The 21,477-nt window shown below is 46.8% G+C and overlaps 1 protein-coding gene across 4 annotated transcripts in view; it reads left to right on the top strand.

The window, feature by feature from the left end:
* Positions 1 to 3,517: 3,517 nt before the first annotated feature.
* DGKH (diacylglycerol kinase eta) overlaps positions 3,518 to 21,477 on the top strand; it is a 103,183-nt gene continuing 85,223 nt past the window's right edge. For all 4 annotated transcript variants that reach the window (XR_004427002.1, XM_033154303.1, XM_033154304.1 and 1 more), the window contains exon 1: positions 3,518 to 3,677. Coding sequence is in view for 3 of the 4 variants with exons in the window: in XM_033154303.1 (XP_033010194.1) it covers positions 3,519 to 3,677 (159 nt within the window). In the remaining variant the exon portion in view is untranslated. The remainder of the gene's footprint in view (positions 3,678 to 21,477) is intronic.

Below are 21,477 nucleotides of genomic sequence, written 5' to 3'. Positions count from 1 at the left end.
ATGTTAAATGTTGTTAGAAAATAAATAGAAATTAATTTTGGAATTTACAGAAATATATTTACAAGGGACGCAGAAGGAGGAGACAGGAGGAAGTCCAACTAAGATGTGAGGAAAATACAATTTGTTAAGGATAGAATTATTTTTGTAGTGTGGTTATTTTATGCAGTTGTTATTGTTATTTTTATGTTGTTGTTGTTTTTTATTTGTTATGTTTAAAAATTTCTTAATAAATATTATTTAAAAAAAAAAAACCAAACAGGAACACTCTCATCCATACATATGAACTCTAGCTTGATGGAAGGGCTAATAAAATGGATTGACTGAAACCTTTCTTCAGGCACCATATTGCAACTCACCCCCCACCTTCCATTGGCTTTAGATCTGTTTTCTTCTGTATTGAGTCCCCAGATATTGTTGGACTACAACCCCCATAACCCCTAGCCAGCTTAGCCAATGGTCTGAAATGACAGGAGTTGTAGGCTAACAACATCCGGGGGGCCCCCAAGTTGAAGAGCATCTTAGACTTCTTGGCCACATCTCCCTGTGTTGTTAGTAGCAACATGTACTACATCCATATACTAAAATAATAGATCTTTTGCGTCATGCTACAAAAATGCCCTACCCCCTGCAATGCAGGAATCTCTGCTAAAGCATCCCTGACAGATGGCCATCCAACCTCTGCTTAAAAACCTCCAAGGAAGAAGAGTCCGAGGGAGACCGTTCCACTGTTGAACAGCTCTTACTGTCAGAAAGTTCTTCCTGATATTTAGTCGGAATCTCCTTTCTTGTAACTTGAAGCCATTGGTTCAAGTCCTACCCTCCGGAGCAGGAGAAAACAAGCTTGTTCCCTCTTCCATGTGACAGCCCTTGAGATATTTGAAGATGGCTATCATATCTCACTCTCCTCTTTTCCAGAGCCAGTGTGGTGTAGTGGTTAAGAGCGGTAGACTCGTAATCTGGTGAACCGTGTTCGCGTCTCCGCTCCTCCACATGCAGCTGCTGGGTGACCTTGGGCTAGTCCCACTTCTCTGAAGTCTCTCAGCCCCACTCACCTCACAGAGTGTTTGTTGTGGGGGAGGAAGGGGAAGGAGAATGTTAGCCGCTTTGAGACTCCTTTGGGTAGTGAAAAGCGGGATATCAAATCCAAACTCTTCTTCTTCCTGGCTAAACATACCCAGCTTCTTCAACTGTTCCTCATAAGGCTTGGCTTCTAGACCCATGATCACCTTAGCTGCCCTCCTCTGCACACCTTCCTTCTTAAATTGTGGTGCCCAGAACTGGAAACAGTACTCTTAGGTCGGGTTTGATCAAGGCAAAATAAAGTGGAGCTATTACTTCATCTGACCTGGACACTATACTTCTGTTGATGCAGCCTAGAATATGAGCTTTTTTTTTGGTTGTTGCTGCATCACATTGTTGACCTATTTTAAGCTTGTGGTCCACCAAGACCCCAATATCTTTTTCACCTGTACTGCTAGTAAGCCAGGTGTCCCCCATCCTGTATTTGTGCATCTGGTTCTTCCTGCCTTAGTGCAGAACCTTACATTTGCTCCTGAAATTCATTTTGTCAGCTTGAGCCCAGTTCTCCAAACTGTTAAGGTCGGCTTGAATCCTGATTCTGTCTTCAGCGGCGTTAGCTGCTCCTCCAATTTATGCTACCAGAGTTAGGAAGAGAGCAGAGAGAATTGTAGCAGATCCTTTACATCCCGGTCATCACCTGCTTGATTTACTTCCATCTGAACGTCGCTACAGGACTTCATATACAAAATCGGCCAGGCACAAGAATAGTTTTCCCCCTTGTGCCATTAAATTGTTAAATTCGTGGTTGTATAGCTGAAGGGGAGGTAAAATATGGGTGGGGTTTCTTTGCTTCTTTGTATTGTGAGAGGAACAGTGTCTGTATGTTTACATTGCAATGTAGCCGAAACAAATTCCAAGTATGTTGGAAAATGTACTTGGCCAATAATAAATTATTCCTATTCCTATTCCTATCCCCTCAATTCCTTCATCCAAATCCTTCATAAAGGCGTTGAACAACAGGCCCAGGACAGAACCCTGCGGCACCCCAATTGTCACTTTTCTCCAGGATGACTGGAGAAGCATTAATGAGTACTTTTTGGGTTGTTAAACTCCAGTTCCCATCATCTATGGTCTGGGGTGGTGGGAAATGATGTCCATCAACAGAGGGTCATAGGTCCTCTTGTCTGCCCAGCAAGAAAAAACTGTGCTTTGAACACCTCTTAAAATTGTTGCTAATACTAAAACTGCAAAGGCATGTCCACCTGAATAAACAGCACAGATGTTGCATGGATTGCTCCTGTTTAAATGTGGCATAATCACGAAAGTGTTGGAAGTTCTGCTAAAAGCTAGTTGTGTAGCACAGGCGCCATAGCTGTTTCTACAAATGTACTCCTGATAGATCATAGTCCATTACATATTATAAATGGAAATAATGATAGTGATAATTGCAGCACTTATGCTACCTCCTTCAGCACTTTTAACTTTCATCAGATTTCAGATCATTGAGAAAGTAATTATAATACAAAATCTAATTAAGATGTTAAAGCCAATTAGCGACCGAATTCCCATCCCATCCAAAGTGCCCCGAAGTTGCAGCTCCCTCTTTTTTTGCCTTCCGAGAGAGGCAACGCGCAGCTCAGGATTCGCGGACCGCGCGATAGCGAGCTGCGCTTCGGCTCAGAGCAGCAGCGAGGCTCCGCTCTGGGGACGCGCGTCACGTGAGAACGCAGTCCCCGCTCCGTCCCTCGTGAATACCGGCCCCTGGGACGGCGGGGTTCACCCACCGCATCAGAATGGAGCCCGTTGGGGCTTCTTCCCCCCTGAGAACGTGGCTCCAAGCGCGGGAGCTTCTTCCCACTAGGGACGTCGCCAAACGGCACCCCCGGCGCTTGGGGCGTCCCGAGGTGCTGGTGCTCGTCGAAGGGCCAAAGGGCGCCCAGTTGTCAATGTGCCCCCCCCCCGGCAGACCTGAGACGACTTCAGCCCCGTGCGCTTGGAGCGGGATTCCCCCGGGATTCCCTCTTCCCGGCAACTTCCGCCTCCCCTGAGAACCCGGAGCGCACGAGGAGCGCGCGGGCCTCTCCGAGGGGACTCGGCCCTTTCCCCACTCAGAGTCTTCCCCCCCTCTCCCCGCCCCGTCGAGGCGGAGAGAGCTGCTCAGGCTGCGCCCACCCCCCCATCCCGACCTCGTGGGCTCCGGCACGGCGCGTCCGCCCCTCCGAGGAGCCGGGCGGTGGGAGCCGCGGAGCGTGCGCGGCTGCCTCGGAAGATGGCGGCGGGCGGGGCGGGACTGGGGCGGCGGCGGAGCCTGCTGGCTTTGATCGCCGCCACCTCCCCTATCTCCGCCCCGGGAAGAGCGAGCGGCGGGGGGGAGGAGGAGGAGGAGGCGGAGGCGGCGGCTCCTCTCCGGGGCTGAGCCGGGCTCGCGCGCCTGCCTTGCCTGCCTGCCTTCCGTGGGCTCCTCGCTCGCTGCTCGCTCGCTCGCTCGCCGGGGGAACATGGCCGGGGTAGAGGCGCCGCCGCCGGGGGACCCCGGAGGAGGCGAGGCGGAGGCGGCGTCGGGGCCGGCGGACGAGTCGTCGGACAGCGAAGGCGAGCACGAGGCGCCCCAGAAGCTCATCCGCAAGGTCTCCACGTCGGGCCAGATCCGGAGCAAGGTAGGCGGCCGCGCGGGGGTAGGGAAAGTGGGGTGGGCGTTGGGGGCCAGCTCCGCCCGGGGGTCCAGAGCCCCGACGAGGCGCTGGCGGAAGGCTCCCCACCTCGCGCCGACAAAACGGCCGGGAAAGGAAGAGCTGCTACTGCTGCCATCGGGGGTCCCCCTTCGCCGTCTCCATTCAGATCAGCCCTTCTCTCTCCCCCCCCCCTCCGCCTGCCTGCCTGCCTTCCTTCCTTCCTGGCCGGGGTGGGGGTGGGGCTTGGACCATCGCATCCCCTCCCCCTCCTTCCAGCTGTGGCCACATCTGTCTCTCCCCCCGCCGTGGTGGAGCGACGATCTTGGCCGCTGCTGCTCGGGAGGAGAAGCGGCATCGCCGAGCGCAGGGAGCCGCTCCCGTCTTCGTTTTTCCTGGTTGCGCTGCCAGCCACCGCTTCCCCGCCGGCCTTGGACAGGGCGAAATGCCCAGAAACGGTCTCCCCCCCTCGCGTGGCGCTGCTCGGAGGAGCCCTGCGCTCGGCCGGAGCCTCCGCCATCCCCGCCTGCCGCCTCCTCTCCCCTGCGGAGCCGGAAAAAAGCCTCGCAAGAGTCGCCCGCGGAACCCTGCGTCCCCAGCCCGCTTCCCGTAGGCGCCTGGGTGTGTTTGCACTACAGGAATAAGATAATTCGGATTAAAAAAAAATCCCTCCAGGAATACTTAGCACCTATCTTGTGTTGTCCGCCCCCGGCCCCGGCAAAAGAATCAGCCCTCGAAGTTCAGGGACAGGAGGGCTCCTTGCCTCTCACACTTCCTTAGCCTAGTTTGCTTTCTCTCCAGGTCAAAGCACATTAAAACTCTGGAGAATGAAATAGGTTGATATAAGGGGATGGGGGGCAGGGACACAAATGTTCCTTTGCAAGTGGCCAGACTACTGCAGGACTTGTAGAGTGTGAATTCAACTTTAAGGGGGTTACTTCTAGTAGCAGGTCAAATTGCTGTATGGTGGTCTAAGACCTTGCCCAATCTGAACTCTTAAGACCTCTCTCAACTTTCCCGCGGAGACAAGTCATCGCTTGATGTTGCTTCCACGTCCCGTGTGGCATCCTGCTCTCTGCCACCGAGTCCTTGTGACTGAGCAACGTTCACAGTGACATTGTTCACCGAGGGGGAGTCCAGTGAGTGTGGAATATCAATGCACACAGAGATGCATTAACCCCCACCTCCCAAAAAAGTTGCCAGGAGTCCCAGTTATTCCCTGGATATGCAGCCTGCACATCATTATGAGGTGTTTGGGCAGTGCACTGTATTCATCAGAATACCGAAGGATGGTTGGGACAAGCAATCACACACACACACACACACACACACACACTTGTTGTTGTTCAGTCGTTCAGTCGTGTCTGACTCTTCGTGACCCCATGGACCAGAGCACGCCAGGCACGCCTATCCTTCACTGCCTCTCGCAGTTTGGCCAAACTCATGTTAGTAGCTTCGAGAACACTGTCCAACCATCTCATCCCCTGTCGTCCCCTTCTCCTTGTGCCCTCCATCTTTCCCAACATCAGGGTCTTTTCTAGGGAGTCTTCTCTTCTCATGAGGTGGCCAAAGTACTGGAGCCTCAGCTTCAGGATCTGTCCTTCTAGTGAGCACTCAGGGCTGATTTCTTTGAGAATGGATAGGTTTGATCTTCTTGCAGTCCATGGGACTCTCAAGAGTCTCCTCCAGCACCATAATTCAAAAGCATCAATTCTTCGGCGATCTGCCACACACACACATACACACACATATGCGCACACACTATGTTATCATACCCCCCCTAGTGTGCTGATGTCACTCGTGCATGGTGATGTAGCACACGCACACTGGGGTGCATGTGTGATGATGCAGTGACTCACATTGGGGGTGCCATGCCCCCCTTATTCAAAATGTTGGGGGGCCACAGCCACCAGGGCCCCTGGGACCTGCTGCCTGTGCTTTCAATCAATCAATCAATCAGTTTATTTCAGCTTTAAGCTCATAGCAAGACAAAAAACGCAGGAACAGCAATTACACTCACACAATTAAATTTAAAAGGAAATTGGCGACAATAAAATTAGTGGCAATAAAAGACTTAATAAATATACAAAATAATGTGCATGTTGCTTCCAAGTAATTTCGATTGCTGCCTGTGCTTAGCTGTACGCATCTATGAATGTTGTTGCAATACGGAGAACCAGCATTGTGTGTGATAGCGTTCCATTTAAATGATAGGTGTGGCAAATTCAGAAACCTTTTTGTGCATTGCAAGTGAAAATGCATGAAGAGTGCTTGGCCATAACATGAGCTAGCAATGTCGTTTTGTGTTTTACGTTGCGTTTTTACATTGAACCGCCCCGACACCTCCGGGTATGTTTTTGTTGTTGTTCAGTCGTTCAGTCGTGTCCGACTCTTCGTGACCCCATGGACCAGAGCACGCCAGACACTCCTGTCTTCCACTGCCTCCTGCAGTTTGGCCAAACTCATGCTAGTCGCTTCGAGAACACTGTCCAACCATCTCGTCCTCTGTCCTCCTCTTCTCCTTGTGCCCTCCATCTTTCCCAACATCAGGGTCTTTTCTAGGGAGTCTTCCCTTCTCATGAGGTGGCCAAAGTACTGGAGCCTCAACTTCAGGATCTGTCCTTCTAGTGAGCACTCAGGGCTGATTTCTTTAAGAATGGATAAGTTTGATATTCTTGCAGTCCATGGGACTCTCAAGAGTCTCCTCCAGCACCATAATTCAAAAGCATCAATTCTTCGGCGATCAGTCTTCTTTATGGTCCAGCTCTCACTTCCATACATTACTACTGGGAAAAGCATAGCTTTAACTATACAGACAATATGCTTTAACTATATGGACCTTTGTTGGCAAGGTGATTGCCTGTACCTCCGGGTATAGGGCAGTATATGAATTCAATCCATCCATCCATCCATCCATCCATCCATCCATCAATATACTGTAATAATAATTGTACCACTGTATGTAAATGTTTCAATGGACATAAATCTGACACTAGATATGACCATTTCAAAACCGGTGGACAAGCATTTCAGCCTTCCAGGACATTCTGTGGCTGACCTTACTAGAACAGAGGAACTTTAAAGGGAGAACTGCTGAACTGTCATTCATCACTTCTAAGCTTAATACTGTAGTGAGAAATATCACAGTGCACCTGTTAAGTGGCTCACCAAGGCTAGGATGTCTGTGTGATAAAAGAGCAACTGTGATTTGTTCTCCTGTGAATGGCCATCGTTAGTAACTTAATTTTCACCATTTCTACTTTTTCTGCCTTTAATTTCATTCTTGCCTCGCTTTTTACAGTTGCCCACCCACCCCCACCCCTGTGCATAGGTGCAACTGAATATTACACTTTGTGCAGCTGATGAATCATAGAGTTGGAAGAGACCCCAAGGGCCATCCAGTCCAATCCCCTGCCAAGCAGGAAACACCATCAAAGCATTCCTGACAGATGGCTGTCAAGCCTCCGCTTAAAGACCTCCAAAGAAGGACACTCCTTGGCAGCAAATTCCACTGTCGAACAGCTCTCACTGTCAGGAAGTTCTTCCTAATGTTTAGGTGGAATCTTCTTTCTTGTAGTTTGAATCCATTGCCCCGCGTCCGCTTCTCTGGAGCAGCAGAAAACAACCTTTCTCCCACCTCTATATGACATCCTTTTATATATTTGAACATGGCTATCATATCACCCCTTAACCTTCTCTTCTCCAGGCTAAACATACCCAGCTCCCTAAGCCGTTCCACATAAGGCATTGTTTCCAGGCCTTTGACCATTTTGGTTGCCCTCTTCTGATGAAGTAGAAAGTTTATGCGGAAATAATGTTAGCCTGCAATGTATCGCCATACTTTCTGTTTTGGTCGCCCATGGTGAGAAGTGTCTTTGGACAACCAGCCAGAGAAACCTTCCTAAAGTGCGCTCTCTCTCTTGAGTGTAAATGGAGTTTACATCAGCAAGTTACGGTATATATCATTTAGATATTTGGGTGTTCTTTTCAGTGAATCCCTTTCATGGAAATGGTTTAGTGTGGCTGTGAAATCGAAAGCACAGAAACCTACGGCAGTGTTAGAAATTAGCCAGGGGCCATGAGTGTTTTGCAACTGGCACGGGTCCAACTGCGACCATGTTGAGATCTCTGGATGCCAGGTTGGCAACTGGGGGAACAATAATCATAATAACAACAACAACAGTATAATTATTATATTATATTATTATATTTATTATTGCTATTAAGCAAAACCTCACGTAGGGAATATTTTGATTGTAGCTTGCATTTGTTTTATTCTGGATTGTTTTGTTTGATATTTTAATGTGTTGTAAACTGTTTTGAGATTTGTTCTTTAAAATATAAAGCGCTATAGTGCTCTTGCTGCAGCGACGGGCTCCATTGGGTCCTCCCACTGTTGTCCGACGAAGCTCGATGGAGCCCGTTGCAGTCGTGACAGGCCCTGTCTAGCATCCTCCCGCCATGTCGGCTGTGGAATATTGATGGTGGTCTGGCCCCCTCACTGAAAATTTGGAGGGGGGCTCGGTCCCACAGAAATAGTGTTCCTGTCCACTGTGGCAACTGTCACCTAGGTTTAAGGTGCTATTTGGTGATTAGATTACATATATGAGTTTCTAACATGGCTATTAAAAATTGTTATTGTTATTAAAGATTTTCTGGGGTTACAAAAGTACAGGCATCTCTATTTTCAGATCGTAAAGTCATTGCTGTAGGGCTATTGGCGAAGTTTTCTTATAATAAGGGAGGACAGCTGATTGAACCTGTGCTAAAGATTTTCAGTAGCAAAGTGATCCCTGAAATGCTCCGTGGTGTTGAAATTTGGGAACCTGACTTCTATTCCATTGAAGTTGTCCAAACTATGCAGAATACCTCCCCCCCCCCAAAAAATGTTATTCTCTTTCACTGGGAATTTCTGCCACCCTGATACACACAGCATCTATGTGGCTATCAATTAAGACAGCAGTAGAATGTGGGACGCGGGTGGCGCTGTGGGTTAAAACACAGAGCCTAGGGATTGTTGATCAGAAGGTCGGCGGTTCGAATCCCCGCGACGGGGTGAGCTCCCATTGCTCGGTCCCTACTCCTGCCAACCTAGCAGTTCAAAAGCACGTCAAAGTGCAAGTAGATAAATAGGTACCACTCCGGCGGGAAGGTAAACGGCGTCTCAGTGCGCTGCTCTGGTTCACCAGAAGCGGCTTTTGTCATGCTGGCCACATGACCCGGAAGCTTTACGCCGGCTCCCTCAGCCAGTAACGCGAGATGAGCGCCGCAACCCCAGAGTCAGACATGACTGGACCTAATGGTCAGGGGTCCCTTTACTTTTACCTTTAGAATGTGCACAGTTAAATTACATCTAACGAATTGCAACTGACCATTTAATCAACTGACCATTTTCCTGCATTGTGCTATATGCGAATTGGTTAAGAATCAATTTTGGGAAACAGCTCTTCAGGACATTTTAGACAATTATTGTTTTCCAGAGCTGAGTGTCGCATTGGGCATGGTCAAGAGACGACAATTGTGGGAATGACTTTTCTGGGTAGGTTCCAGAAGGGAATTACAACTAATTAGGAACTCCAGATTTCCTATGGGGTATTCTCTTTTGCAAACAAAACATTTTAGGGCCAGTTATTTAATGAAACCCATGCCTCTTTCCCTAAAAAAATTGCTTTTAGTGAGCTGTGATTTCAAGAGATGCCAACTGAAATCCTGGATGGTCGCTAAAACAAGGTCACTCATGAAGGCAGATTCTGTGTTCGTGGCCAATATCAGCTGGATGGCAATATTCATTTTCTGTTAATCTGTCCTTTCTATAGTGATACAGAAGAGAGATTTCTGAAACTTTTGTTGACATATGGCAACAGGGATACCTTGGTAGAAACAGTACTATTTCTTTTGACACTAATGGCGTTGTGACACACCTACTTCTGTCCACATGCAGAATTCATCTTTACAGATCCTGGACCTTGTAATTTCAAATTAACAGTAGAAGCAAGGTGCACAGGAATCAGTGTTCTATTAAAAATAAAATAATTGGATTTTATAGAAATTATATCCATATCAAAATGCTCCTATCAATGTACTTGATTTAAACAGAATTTTTAATTCTATTTTTAACACTCCTCTTGGGCCCAGTCTTATTCAATATCTTTATCAATGACTTGGATGATGGGCATCCTGATCAAGTTTGCAGATGACACCAAATTGGGAGGGGTGGCTAATACCCCAGAGGACAGGATCACACTTCAAAATGACCTTAACAGATTAGAGAACTGGGCCAAAGCAAACAAGATGAATTTTAACAGGGAGAAATGTAAAGTACTACACTTGGGCAAAAATAAAAAAATAAAAAAATTGAAAGGCACAAATACAGGATGGATGACACCTGGCTTGAGAGCACTACTTGTGAAAAGGATCTAGGAGTCTTGGTAGACCATAAACTTTACATGAGTCAACAGTGTGGTGCAGCAGCTAAAAGCCAATGCAATTATGGGCTGCATCAATAGGAGTATAGCATCTAGATCAAGGGAAGCAATAGTACCACTGTATTCCGCTGTGGTCAGACCTCACCTGGAATACTGTGTCCAGTTCTGGGCACCACAGTTCAAGAAGGATACTGACAAGCTGGAACGTGTCCAGAGGAGGGCAACCAAAATGGTCCAAGGCCTGGAAACGATGCCTTATGAGGAACGGCTTAGGGAGCTGGGTATGTTTAGCCTGGAGAAGAGAAGGTTAGGGGGTGTTATGATAGCCATGTTCAAATATATAAAAGGATGCCATATAGAGGAGGGAGAAAGGTTGTTTTCTGCTGCTCCAGAGAAGCGGACACGGAGCAATGGATTCAAACTACAAGAAAGAATATTCCACCTAAACATCAGGAAGAACTTCCTGACAGTGAGAGCTGTTCGACAGTGAAATTTGCTGCCAAGGAGTGTGGTGGAGTCTCCTTCTTTGGAGGTCTTTAAGCAGAGGCTTGACAGCCCTCTGTCAGGAATGCTTTGATGGTGTTTCCTGCTTGGCAGGGGGTTGGACTGGATGGCCCTTGTGGTCTCTTCCAACTCTATGATTCTATGATTCATGTTCTATTAAGAGCTCTGTAAAAATGACCTGGTTTAATATATCTCTGTGCAATGCAAGTATATGCATTAAAGTCTCCACTTGTATTTTTTATGGTTAAATCCAAGAGTGTCCTTCAAACTTACTGAGTTAGAGCCTGCTATTGTACTGCAAAAGGATGAGCAAGGAGTAAAAATATGTGACTTGAAAGCAAAATCCAAAAGGGACCATGCGGTCCTCACCCTCCTTGACCTCTCTGCTGCCTTTGATGCACACGGTCACACTAACATGCTTGGCTCAATTCATGCCATACTAAAACCTCTGCTGTTCTCAGTCTTCTGAACTAAATGCATTTGTCTAGTCTTTCCATAGGGGGAAACTTCTCTGTCAACCCCATCAAATCACATGGTTTTCCACCTGTACACTGATGGTACCCAGCTCTACCTCTGTACATGAAATGTTTCTCTGGCACATTCCGCATCTTCAACAGCTTGACAGTTATTAGGCTTGGCGGTTGGCCCAAAATAAATATGTCCCAAGTATGAACTACCCATATTTCCTCCTAAGCCCCCTTCATACACTTCCCAAGGCCTGAGACCTTGTCTCTCCCCACCCCACTTTAACTCTCTCCCCATTGAGAGAGGTGTGCTTCAGCCCTTTCTCCTGGACGTAGCCAGCCTCATCCTGCCAGAGGGCTTCTGAGCTGGTCACAGTTCAAACCTGGCCAGGAAGCAAGAGAATGTGGCCGGGGAGGAATAGAGACGGGGAGAGCAGGGTGGGGAGAGGCAGATCAAGGTGGGCCCACAGAAAGAGGATGTGGAAGGAGAACACTCAAAGCTGAGAAAGGGAAAGATTGGAGTACAGCAGGGATGGGGAGCATCAGAAGAGGCCATAGCTGTCAACCCTCCCTGCTGTTTCCCAATGCTTTGTTGTTGTTGTTGTTGTTGTTGTTGTTGTTGTTGTTGTTGTTCAGTCGTTCAATCGTGTCCGACTCTTCGTGACCCCATGGACCAGAGCACGCCAGGCATGCCTATCCTTCACTGCCTCTCACAGTTTGGCCAAACTCATGTTAGTAGCTTCAAGAACACTGTCCAACCATCTCATCCTCTGTCGTCCCCTTCTCCTTGTGCCCTCCATCTTTCCCAACATCAGGGTCTTTTCTAGGGAGTCTTCTCTTCTCATGAGGTGGCCAAAGTACTGGAGCCTCAACTTCAGGATCTGCCCTTCCAGTGAGCACTCAGGGCTGATTTCTTTAAGAATGGATAGGTTTGATCTTCTTGCAGTCCGTGGGACTCTCAAGAGTCTCCTCCAGCACCATAATTCAAAAGCACCAATTCTTCGGCGATCAGCCTTCTTTATGGTCCAGCTCTCACTTCCGTACATTACTACTGGGAAAACCATAGCTTTAACTATACGGACCTTTGTCGGCAAGGTGATGTCTTTGCTTTTTAAGATGCTGTCTAGGTTTGTCATTGCTTTTCTCCCAAGAAGCAGGCGTCTTCTAATTTTGTGACTGCTGTCCCCATCTGCAATGATCATGGAACCCAAGAAAGTGAAATCTCTCACTGCCTCCATTTCTTCCCCTTCTATTTGCCAGGAGGTGATGGGATTCCCAATGCTATAATAAGGGAATTTCCCGCAAAAAATGGAAAAAGGTTGACAGATATGGAAGAGGCCTTCTGAATCAGGCCAAAGGCCCATCTCATACAGTGGCCAACCAGATGCCCATGGGAAGCCCACAAGCAGGGCCTGACCAACCCGTGCCCCTCCACATGTTGTGAGACTCCAAATTCCATCCATTCCAGCCAGTGAAGCCAATGGTTCCCCAGATATGGTTCGGAATTATGAGTCTCGGAAATAAATGGCATGAGCACGCACAAAGTGCATCTGCTTCCCCAGTGAGGAATCTTGTTTGTACTTGATAAGATGACTCCATTGCAGTAACTTCAGTCTGAAATATAAATGTCTTAGGCTGTGGCAGTCCTATTAAGCACGAGTAACTTGGGCCTATTAATTTTGAGAGTGTCTGCTCTGAGTGGGGCTAGCATTGGTTCCAACTCTTCATTGCCAGTCAACCGCATGATGCAATAAAATAGAAGCAAGTGACTCTAGTGCTAACAGAGAGTAATCGCTGTGACGCTAAGGGAATGCAGTCAGTGTTTCAGATGTGCCACTTTGCTAGAGCAGTTCCAGTCAAGGTTTTACGAAACAGTTGCAAGGCCTACAGCATCCATTGCTGGCCAAAAGAAACACGTGTCCCTGAAAGCCTGCCTGCCAGCCAGCTGGCCTGCATCCCTTCTTTTCTCCTCTCCTTTCCCTTCTCAACTTTTGTCTAATTACGCTTTTAATGAGGGCAAGCTACTACAGGAAATGTGGCAAAAGCATTTCCTGTGCATTGGACTCGGCGGATCAGAGCAAGATGTCCTGAGTCCCACAGGGCATGGCCAGTCAGGAGCTGCAGAACCACAGGTAGCTGGGAGTGAGCAACTTCCTAGGACAGAGGTCAAAAGCAAATTGAGCCTTGTGAAACCTTCTTCCACTGAAGGCAGGCACTCGTCCTTTGGTCCATGTCCTCCTGACTCACTGGTAAGTTGCTGTGGGAGGCATTGGGTTCCTTCAGCTTAGGCAAGACACCTGTGAGAGTTCAGCGCTGAAGGCCCTGGTTCTACATGAGGTTCCTCTGTGGGCTTTCTGTCAGCTTGAAGCCCACCGGTTTCTCGATCCGTAGCAGCAACCTCACAGCCCTGAATCCGGTCCACCTCCTCATCTGGTACTTCTGCAGAGCAGACTTCAACTCAGTGGTGGACTCAGTGCTGGACTGCTTGAGAGCAGTACATGTGAAAAGGATCTAGGAGTCTTGGTAGACCACAAACTTGACATGAGTCAACAGTGTGATGCAGCAGCTAAAAAGCCAATGCAATTCTGGGCTGCATCAATAGGAGTATAGCGTCTAGATCAAGGGAATTAATAGTACCACTATATTCTGCTCTGGTCAGACCTCACCTGCAATACTGTGTCCAGTTCTGGGTACCACAGTTCAAGAAGGATACTGACAAGCTGGAACGTGTCCAGAAGAGGGCAACCAAAATGGTCAAAGGCCTGGAAACAATGCCTTATGAGGAACGGCTTAGGGAGCTGGGTATGTTTAGCCTGGAGAAGAGAAGGTTAAGGGGTGATATGATAGCCATGTTCAAATATATAAAAGGATGTCATATAGAGGAGGGAGAAAGGTTGTTTTCTGCTGCTCCAGAGAAGCGGGCACGGAGCAATGGATTCAAACTACAAGAAAGAAGATTCCACCTAAACATTAGGAAGAACTTCCTGACAAAGAGCTGTTCGACAGTGGAATTTGCTGCCAAGGAGTGTGGTGGAGTCTCCTTCTTTGGAGGTCTTTAAGCAGAGGCTTGACAGGAATGCTTTGATGGTGTTTCCTGCTTGGCAGGGGGTTGGACTGGATGGCCCTTGTGGTCTCTTCCAACTCTATGATTCTATGATTCTATGACATAGGTAGAAGAAGCAGAAAAGATGTGTGTGTGGGGGGAACAGGTTACACAATTATTTTGTTCTGACAGTTCAAAACATGCTGGAAACGCGTGTAGAATTTTGTATATCTGTAAAGGTTTGCATTGTGGAGGTGCACCAAGATTCCTGATAACATTGGCTCTGTGTGAAGTCCATATTTCATCCTGATATGGGCTCTTGCTACGATGGATGGTAGACACAGTTCCATTCTCAGTTGGGCCGCCATTGTCCCATTAGGGAGGCCCAAGATCTTTCTTGCCAAAAGGTTTTGCAGCATTGGACTGTTGTGAGTTTACTTTTTCACTGGCGGTTGGCCTGCGGTTACAAGGAACCACTGGAGAGAAGGATCACCAGAGAAGAGCCCTTTCACCCAGATAGTGTCTTATGTTTGAATTAAAAACATTAAGATTCACTATCACATCTAGGAAGTAAACCTATTTCTTGATTCAGAATTTTAATTAAATGGATTGGGCTAGTCTTGCAGCTAAAAATAGTGACCAAAACATGCACTCACTGTTTTTCTTGGCTGTGGTTGTTTATATTGTTAGTTGAAGGACTTCTGCATATTAGAATATATTCCTTAGCTTGCAATTGGATGGAGATTATATATATATATATATATATATATATATATATATATATATATATATACACACACACACACACACACACACACATACATATATTGCATGTTCACTGTCGGAATATATTATTTTTAGCTGCTTTGATACAGTTAATCATAGCTGAAAAATGCCATATGGTGATGCTTTTGCAGATGGCATTGTCCAGTAGAAGAGATCTTAATATCACATTATTTGTCAAATGTGTGAACATTTGTTGTGTTCCTTTTTTAAAGAAAAAACATTTATCAGTTTTAAAACCACTGTCAGTGACAATGAAATTCTGAGCACCACTTACCTTCTGAACATGTATATTAAAGTCCTTTTTTTAAAAAAGAGGCAGTTGAAAGGATGTTTTTGGGTTACAATTACCGTTATCCCTGACTGTTGGCTATTGGTGGCTTGGGCTAATTGGCGTTGCAGTCCCACACCATCTGGAAGGGCAGCATGTCGGCTATCACTTATTTTGTTGGATTTCACCCATTGCATTTAATGATTCCCCACCCCCACCCCAGTATATGACCTGCCTGTTGTTGTTGTTGTTCAGTCGTTCAGTCGTGTCCGACTCTTCGTGACCCCATGGACCAGAGCACGCCAGGCACGCCTATCCTTCACTGCCTCCCGCAGTTTGGCCAAACTCATGTTAGTAGCTTCAAGAACACTGTCCAACCATCTCATCCTCTGTCGTCCCCATCTCCTTGTGCCCTCCATCTTTCCCAACACCAGGGTCTTTTCCAGGGAGTCTTTTCTTCTCATGAGGTGGCCAAAGTACTGGAGCCTCAGCTTCAGGATCTGTCCTTCTAGTGAGCACTCAGGGCCAATTTCCTTGAGAATGACCTGCCTGTAACAACCACCTAAAATCCCAACGCAGTATTAAAATGATTTAAATAAATAAGAAGGCCTGGGGGAATAAGAATGGCTTTGCTTGAACCCAAAGGGATAGCTCAGAAAGGCACCAAGTGGGCCTTTCTTGTGAAGCCGTTCCAAAAATAAGGCGTCATAGCATCCAAAGCTGATTCTTTAGGGGGAGAGTTACTCCATCCAAAATCAGAGACATCTGGCCTCTCTTCCTTGATAACAGTAATGCGGAAAATGCAACTCCAATGTTTATTGCTATCTAGAGCCAGTGTGGTGTAGTGGTTAAGAGTGGTAGACTTGTAATCTGGGGAACCGGGTTCGTGTCTCCGCTCCTCCACATGCAGCTGCTGGGTGACCTTGGGCTAGTCCCACTTCTCTGAAGTCTCTCAGCCCCACTCACCTCACAGAGTGTTTGTTGTGGGGGAGGAAGGGAAAGGAGAATGTTAGCCGCTTTGAGACTCCTTCGGGTAGTGATAAAGCGGGATATCAATTCCAAACTCTTCTAGCTGTCAGAATGTGAGTCTTGCCCGTGTTTTATGAAGTGAGGAGTGGGATGAAGACGAGAGGGAATTATTTGGTTTCAGGGCTGCTGCAGGAGCAAAACACTTCCTTCGCTCTTGCTTTCTATTCCTTGCAATCCTGAAGATAGGAAGGCCCGAGGATAAGACCCAAAGTGCTATCGCTGGGAAAAGTGGGGGGTTAGGTGAAGCCATATCTGAACCTGGTCCTGTTTTTCAGCGTTCAAGAATTGGGTTTGGTGGTGTGCCTCAGCAGTGGCAATGTGTGATTTTTAGAACTGCCTAGTATATTGGTACTGTGCTCAGCATCATAAGCACAAGCAAAGCAGCTTAACTGCAGAGAATGAGTACATCTTAGGCATGTATGTCACTATTCTATGTAAGCACATTAAATAACTGCAGAATTTGGTCCTGTGCATAATTTGGTGTTTTGTAATACTACATTCTTTAAAAGGGGGAAATTTTCCTGTCTTTTGGTGCAAATCTATGCTACAAGATATTTGGGGAGTATCTGGTGAATCAGGTATCTGAAGAAGTGTGCATGCACACGAAAGCTCATACCAAGAACAAACTTAGTTCGTCTCTAAGGTCCCTCAGAAGGGAGAGAAAGTACCGACCATTGCAGTTTGGTGCAGCATATACAAACGCACACGTCATCCTGTTTTTTTAAAGAAACTGGCTTGGTTGACGCACGCCATTTTTTATTTCAGTCCAAAGACCCACAAAAAACATTTTCGAAAGCAAAATAAAACAGAAATACAGGGAAAGGGTTCCAAGGCCGTCACTGCGTTTTATCCAGAGCATGTAGGTTTCTGTTTCTTGATACTTCCTAGAGGAACTGTTTTTAGGAAACTGGCCTGGTTTGCAACATGGTTTGGTGTTATGTAAGTGATCCCCGCGACGGGGTGAGCTCCCGTTGTTCGGTCCCAGTTCCTGCCCACCTAGCAGTTCGAAGGCACGTCAAGTGCAAGTAGATAAATAGGTACCACTCTGGAGGGAAGGTAAATGGCATTTCCGTGCTCTGCTCTGGTTCGTCAGAAGCGGCTTAGTCATGCTGGCCACATGACCTGGAAGCTGTCTGCAGACAAACGCCGGCTCCCTCGGCCAGTAAAGTGAGATGAGCACCGCAACCCCAGAGTCGTCCGCGACTGGACCTAACGGTCAGGGGTCCCTTTACCTTTAAGTGATCCTTGGGCTGGCTTGGTCCCTCTCCCAGCAACCTTTCTTTCACAGCAAACCATAGTTTGGTTATGCCCTCCAAAGCGGAATGGCAAAGCACTGATTGACCATGGTGTGTCATTCTTGTTTAAGGGGTTTCTCACAGTGGAAAGGATCTGTTGTGGTGAAAGGGAAAGTGTGGGAAGCCACGAGGGAGTTGAGTGAAGGGGAGAGAGCAGGCACAAGTCTTCGAGTCTCATTCATATGAAGCCAAGCCATGATTGGGCATGAAGTCCAAACCAGGTCTTTGTCTTCAGTGAGCTCAGTGATTTGTGTGTGCCTGTGTGTGTGTGTGTGTGTGTGTTGCTTTCTCATATTCAAGCCACGACTTTTGCATTACAGAAAGTCACGTGCTTAGAACAATTTCCCATGTTAAATGTGCACTGAAGTGAGAATTTCGAACATTTTGTGATCTTGCTTGCAGCCTATTCAAAGGAGGGATCGTGTGCATTTATGTCAAGCTGTGCAGTGACATTTTCTTGGCAGGGTGTTTGCGGTTTACTAGTAACACCCACAGTTCTTGTTGACCCCTTAGAAGAATACGAACTGAAATCTTCCTCCTGGAAGAAAAGCTTTCTAAAGTTCACAAGGTACATTGGATTGTTTTTAGCATGCAATCTTGATTTTGTTGTTGGCAGAATCATGATTTAAAAGTATCCAAGTGATTTCCCCACCCCCTTCCAAATGAAAGAAAAGTTGTGGGAAAGATGGAAGTGGTGGTTACAAATGATATCCCCATTCATTGAGAGAAGAACAGAAAGGGCCATGAGCCCTAGAGAGAAGACTTGACTGCCAACGTTCACAAGCATCAGAATCGTGGGTCACAAGTTTTCCTGGGTTATATTATTTGTTCAGTTTTCATCCCACCCTTTCACAAAGGAGCCTCCTTTTCTCTTTATCCATACAGCACTGAACTGCTCTCCGGGGTCACCTACTGGGAGCCAGCGCTTTATCTATGGCACCACACCGGTTTCCTCCTGGACTGCGTCACATCATCTGTCGCAGAAGAAACTGCATGTCTGAATGCTCCTCCATTTAAATAACCACACTACCTCGCTGCATGGCAGAAAACTGATAACGCCAGGGAGGAGGTACCGGTAGTTGCTTTTATACTGGGAACTTTTCCCCCATGGGAATCATTCAGTCACGCAGTTTCCTCACCTGTAGTCTGGTATGGTATAATACAGGAAAAACAGCCCCATTGTTGCATTAGTAGATTGACACTACATCTCACTTTGCAATATGGCCAGCTGGTTTGCAGTTCTTATTGTCAAATACACTGTAATGAATCCAAATAAGAACTCTGGCCTAAAGTTTTAACCAAAAAGCATACATTTACTCGTAAGTAACTCCAATTGTAATATCAATTCTGCAAAGAATTACAGTCTTAAACATAAAATAGTTTCATATGGAAATTTTTCTTGAAGTCTTCTAGAGATAGATTTCCAGGCTTCTCAAATACGTGTCAAATGTAGACCAGGGAGACCAGGACAGGGCCCCGTTTCGGCATGGATGCCTTCTTCAGCTTGTTTTTTATGATAGAAGTATATGAAAAATATATGGTGTCTGTTTCTTTGATTCCTAAAAGGATATAGTGTCTTGGAAGAAGTTTTGCTGTGTTTTTCTGGCGTTTATGTTTAAGACTGTAATTCTTTGCAGAATTGATATTACAATTGGAATTACTTACGAGTAAATGTATGCTTTTTGGTTAAAATTTTAGGCCAGAGTTCTTATTTGGATTCATTACAGCTGGTTTGCAGAGCACATTAAGTCAAACCGTGGCTTAGTGAGATTCTGCAATTTCGTGGGCTCCACGAGAGCAGCTTGCCGCACCATGCTGAGCTAAGCCAAGGTTGGGCTTTCTAAACGGGACTCCTGGTTAAGCTCTCTTTTCACTAGCCATGAGTTGTCTTCTTCTTTGGTGATCCCTCAGAGATTGTCTTCCATAAACACTGTTTTAACAATGAGTCCGTAAGTGACTGCGGAGGCCAATTCTGGATCCACACGTCCTTCCACAGTGGGGACATTGGTTTCCGGGTGGGAGTTGATCATGATGTGGATTTGCCAAGCGTGCCTTCCTCTTAGCACCTTTCTCCCTTGCGTCCTGAGTTCGAGTGTCTTCAAAGCCCATGACACCTCTGGTAAAGGCTGTTCTCCAACTGGAGCTCTCGCAGGCCAGTGTTTCCCAGTTGTCTGTGTTTATACTACATTTTTTAAAATTTGCCTTGAGAAGTCTTTAAACCTCTTTTGTTGACCACCAGCATTACGCTTTCCATTTTTAAGTTCGGAATAGAGCTGTAGCCTCCATTTGCTCTTGGTTGCAGCTCCTGGTTAATGAGGAGAGGGTTCGACCACAAATCCCAGCCCAGACAGCACTCAAAGCCAAACCTTGACAGCTCAGTGTGGCTCACCAGTGGAAGATAAGCAAGGAAGAGGAAAGCCATTCCAAACACTTTCCCAAGAGCCCGCAGGCTTTGTGGTCCTGCTAAGCTGTGAGTTGTGTCAATTTAAACTACAACACAAAAGGTTTCCTTCCATGCATAGGGGCAGCTGCCCCCCCCCGAAGCAAAAAAAAAAAAAAAGGTTATTGGCGGACTAAAAGGAAAAAAAAAACTCAAGACTGGTCTTTCTCCCCCTCCCAAAATCTCAATAACAATTGAGCTCTTCCGCTCTTGCCGAGGCAGTTGGCCACTCTGTGTGTGTGTGTGTTGTGCCGGCTGTTTCCCCCTCCCTCATGCCGACAAAGAGCTGGCGTGCCTATCAGAGTCCGGATCCTAGCCTGCACCCTGCTTGGTCAAATGGGGATGCAGGCTGAGACTTGGGCAGTGTCAGGGGGCGAATTCATCGTTGCCGGGATTCACCGTTGCAAGGGAGCTTGGCAAACTGAGTTCCCTTGCATGGTGAGTAGTTCCTTTGCGAGGACTGAGGATCCTGGGAAACTGAGTTTTTCAGCCATTTGGGGCTTTCTGTTTGGGGGGGGGGAAAGTTTTTCTGTTTTTTGAAGCTGTTTTTGTTTTTTGAAGCTGTTTTTGTTTTTTGAAGCTGTTTTAGTTTTTGAACCTGAACGACCATGGCTTGCCCCCCCCCCCTAGTTTTAATCCTGGTTACACCCCTGCTTCCATGTTCTGAGATACCTGAGCTGATAGCCCTCGTTTGTTTTAGGGAGGCAGTTCCAGTGGTGGGAGCTTAAAGTGTCTTCTTTATTTTCCCGCCATTTCCTTATTGGATTGTGAAAACAAACTGCTTCGGTAGATGATAACTGCTTCTGCAGATGATAATGCTCTTTAAGAACCATTTGCCCTGAGATGGAAGGGAAACACAAGTCCTAATTTAGCCAGGTGGTCTTCTTAGTATCTGATCTTGTGAAGGGTAGGACTTGAACCAATGGATTCAAGTTACAAGAAAGGGGATTCCGACTTCACACCAGGAAGAACTTTCTGAGGGTAGGAGCTGTTTGACATTGGAGCGGACTGCCTGGGAAGGTTATTGTTGACTCTCCTTCCTTGGAGGTTTCTAAGCAGAGGCTGGATGGCCATCCATCATGGATGCTTTAGTTGAGATTCCTGCATTGCAGGGGGTTGAACTAGATGGCCCTTGGGGTTACCATCCAACTAAGCAATTCTGTGATTCTGTAAAGACCAAGTGATTAGTCTTTTTTTTTTTTTATTAAAAAAAAGGTATCTCAGGATAACCAGATGGAATAGCCAACTCGAAACAATCCTTTGTCTGAAGCGCTATGCACTGCTTGTATGCATACATACATACATACATACATACATACATACATACAAGCATACATACATACTGAGAGCCAGTGTGGTGTAGTGGTTAAGAGTGGTGGACTCGTAATCTGGGGAACCGGGTTCGCGTCCCCGCTCCTCCACATGCAGCTGCTGGGTGACCTTGGGCTAGTCACACTTCTTTGAAGTCTCTCAGCCCCACTCACCTCACAGAGTGTTTGTTGTGGGGGAGGAAGGGAAAGGAGAATGTGAGCCG

Source organism: Lacerta agilis, chromosome 7 (assembly GCF_009819535.1).
Source record: "Lacerta agilis isolate rLacAgi1 chromosome 7, rLacAgi1.pri, whole genome shotgun sequence".
NCBI classification, from domain to species: domain Eukaryota; kingdom Metazoa; phylum Chordata; class Lepidosauria; order Squamata; family Lacertidae; genus Lacerta; species Lacerta agilis.
This window is presented reverse-complemented; position numbering and strand designations above follow the sequence as displayed.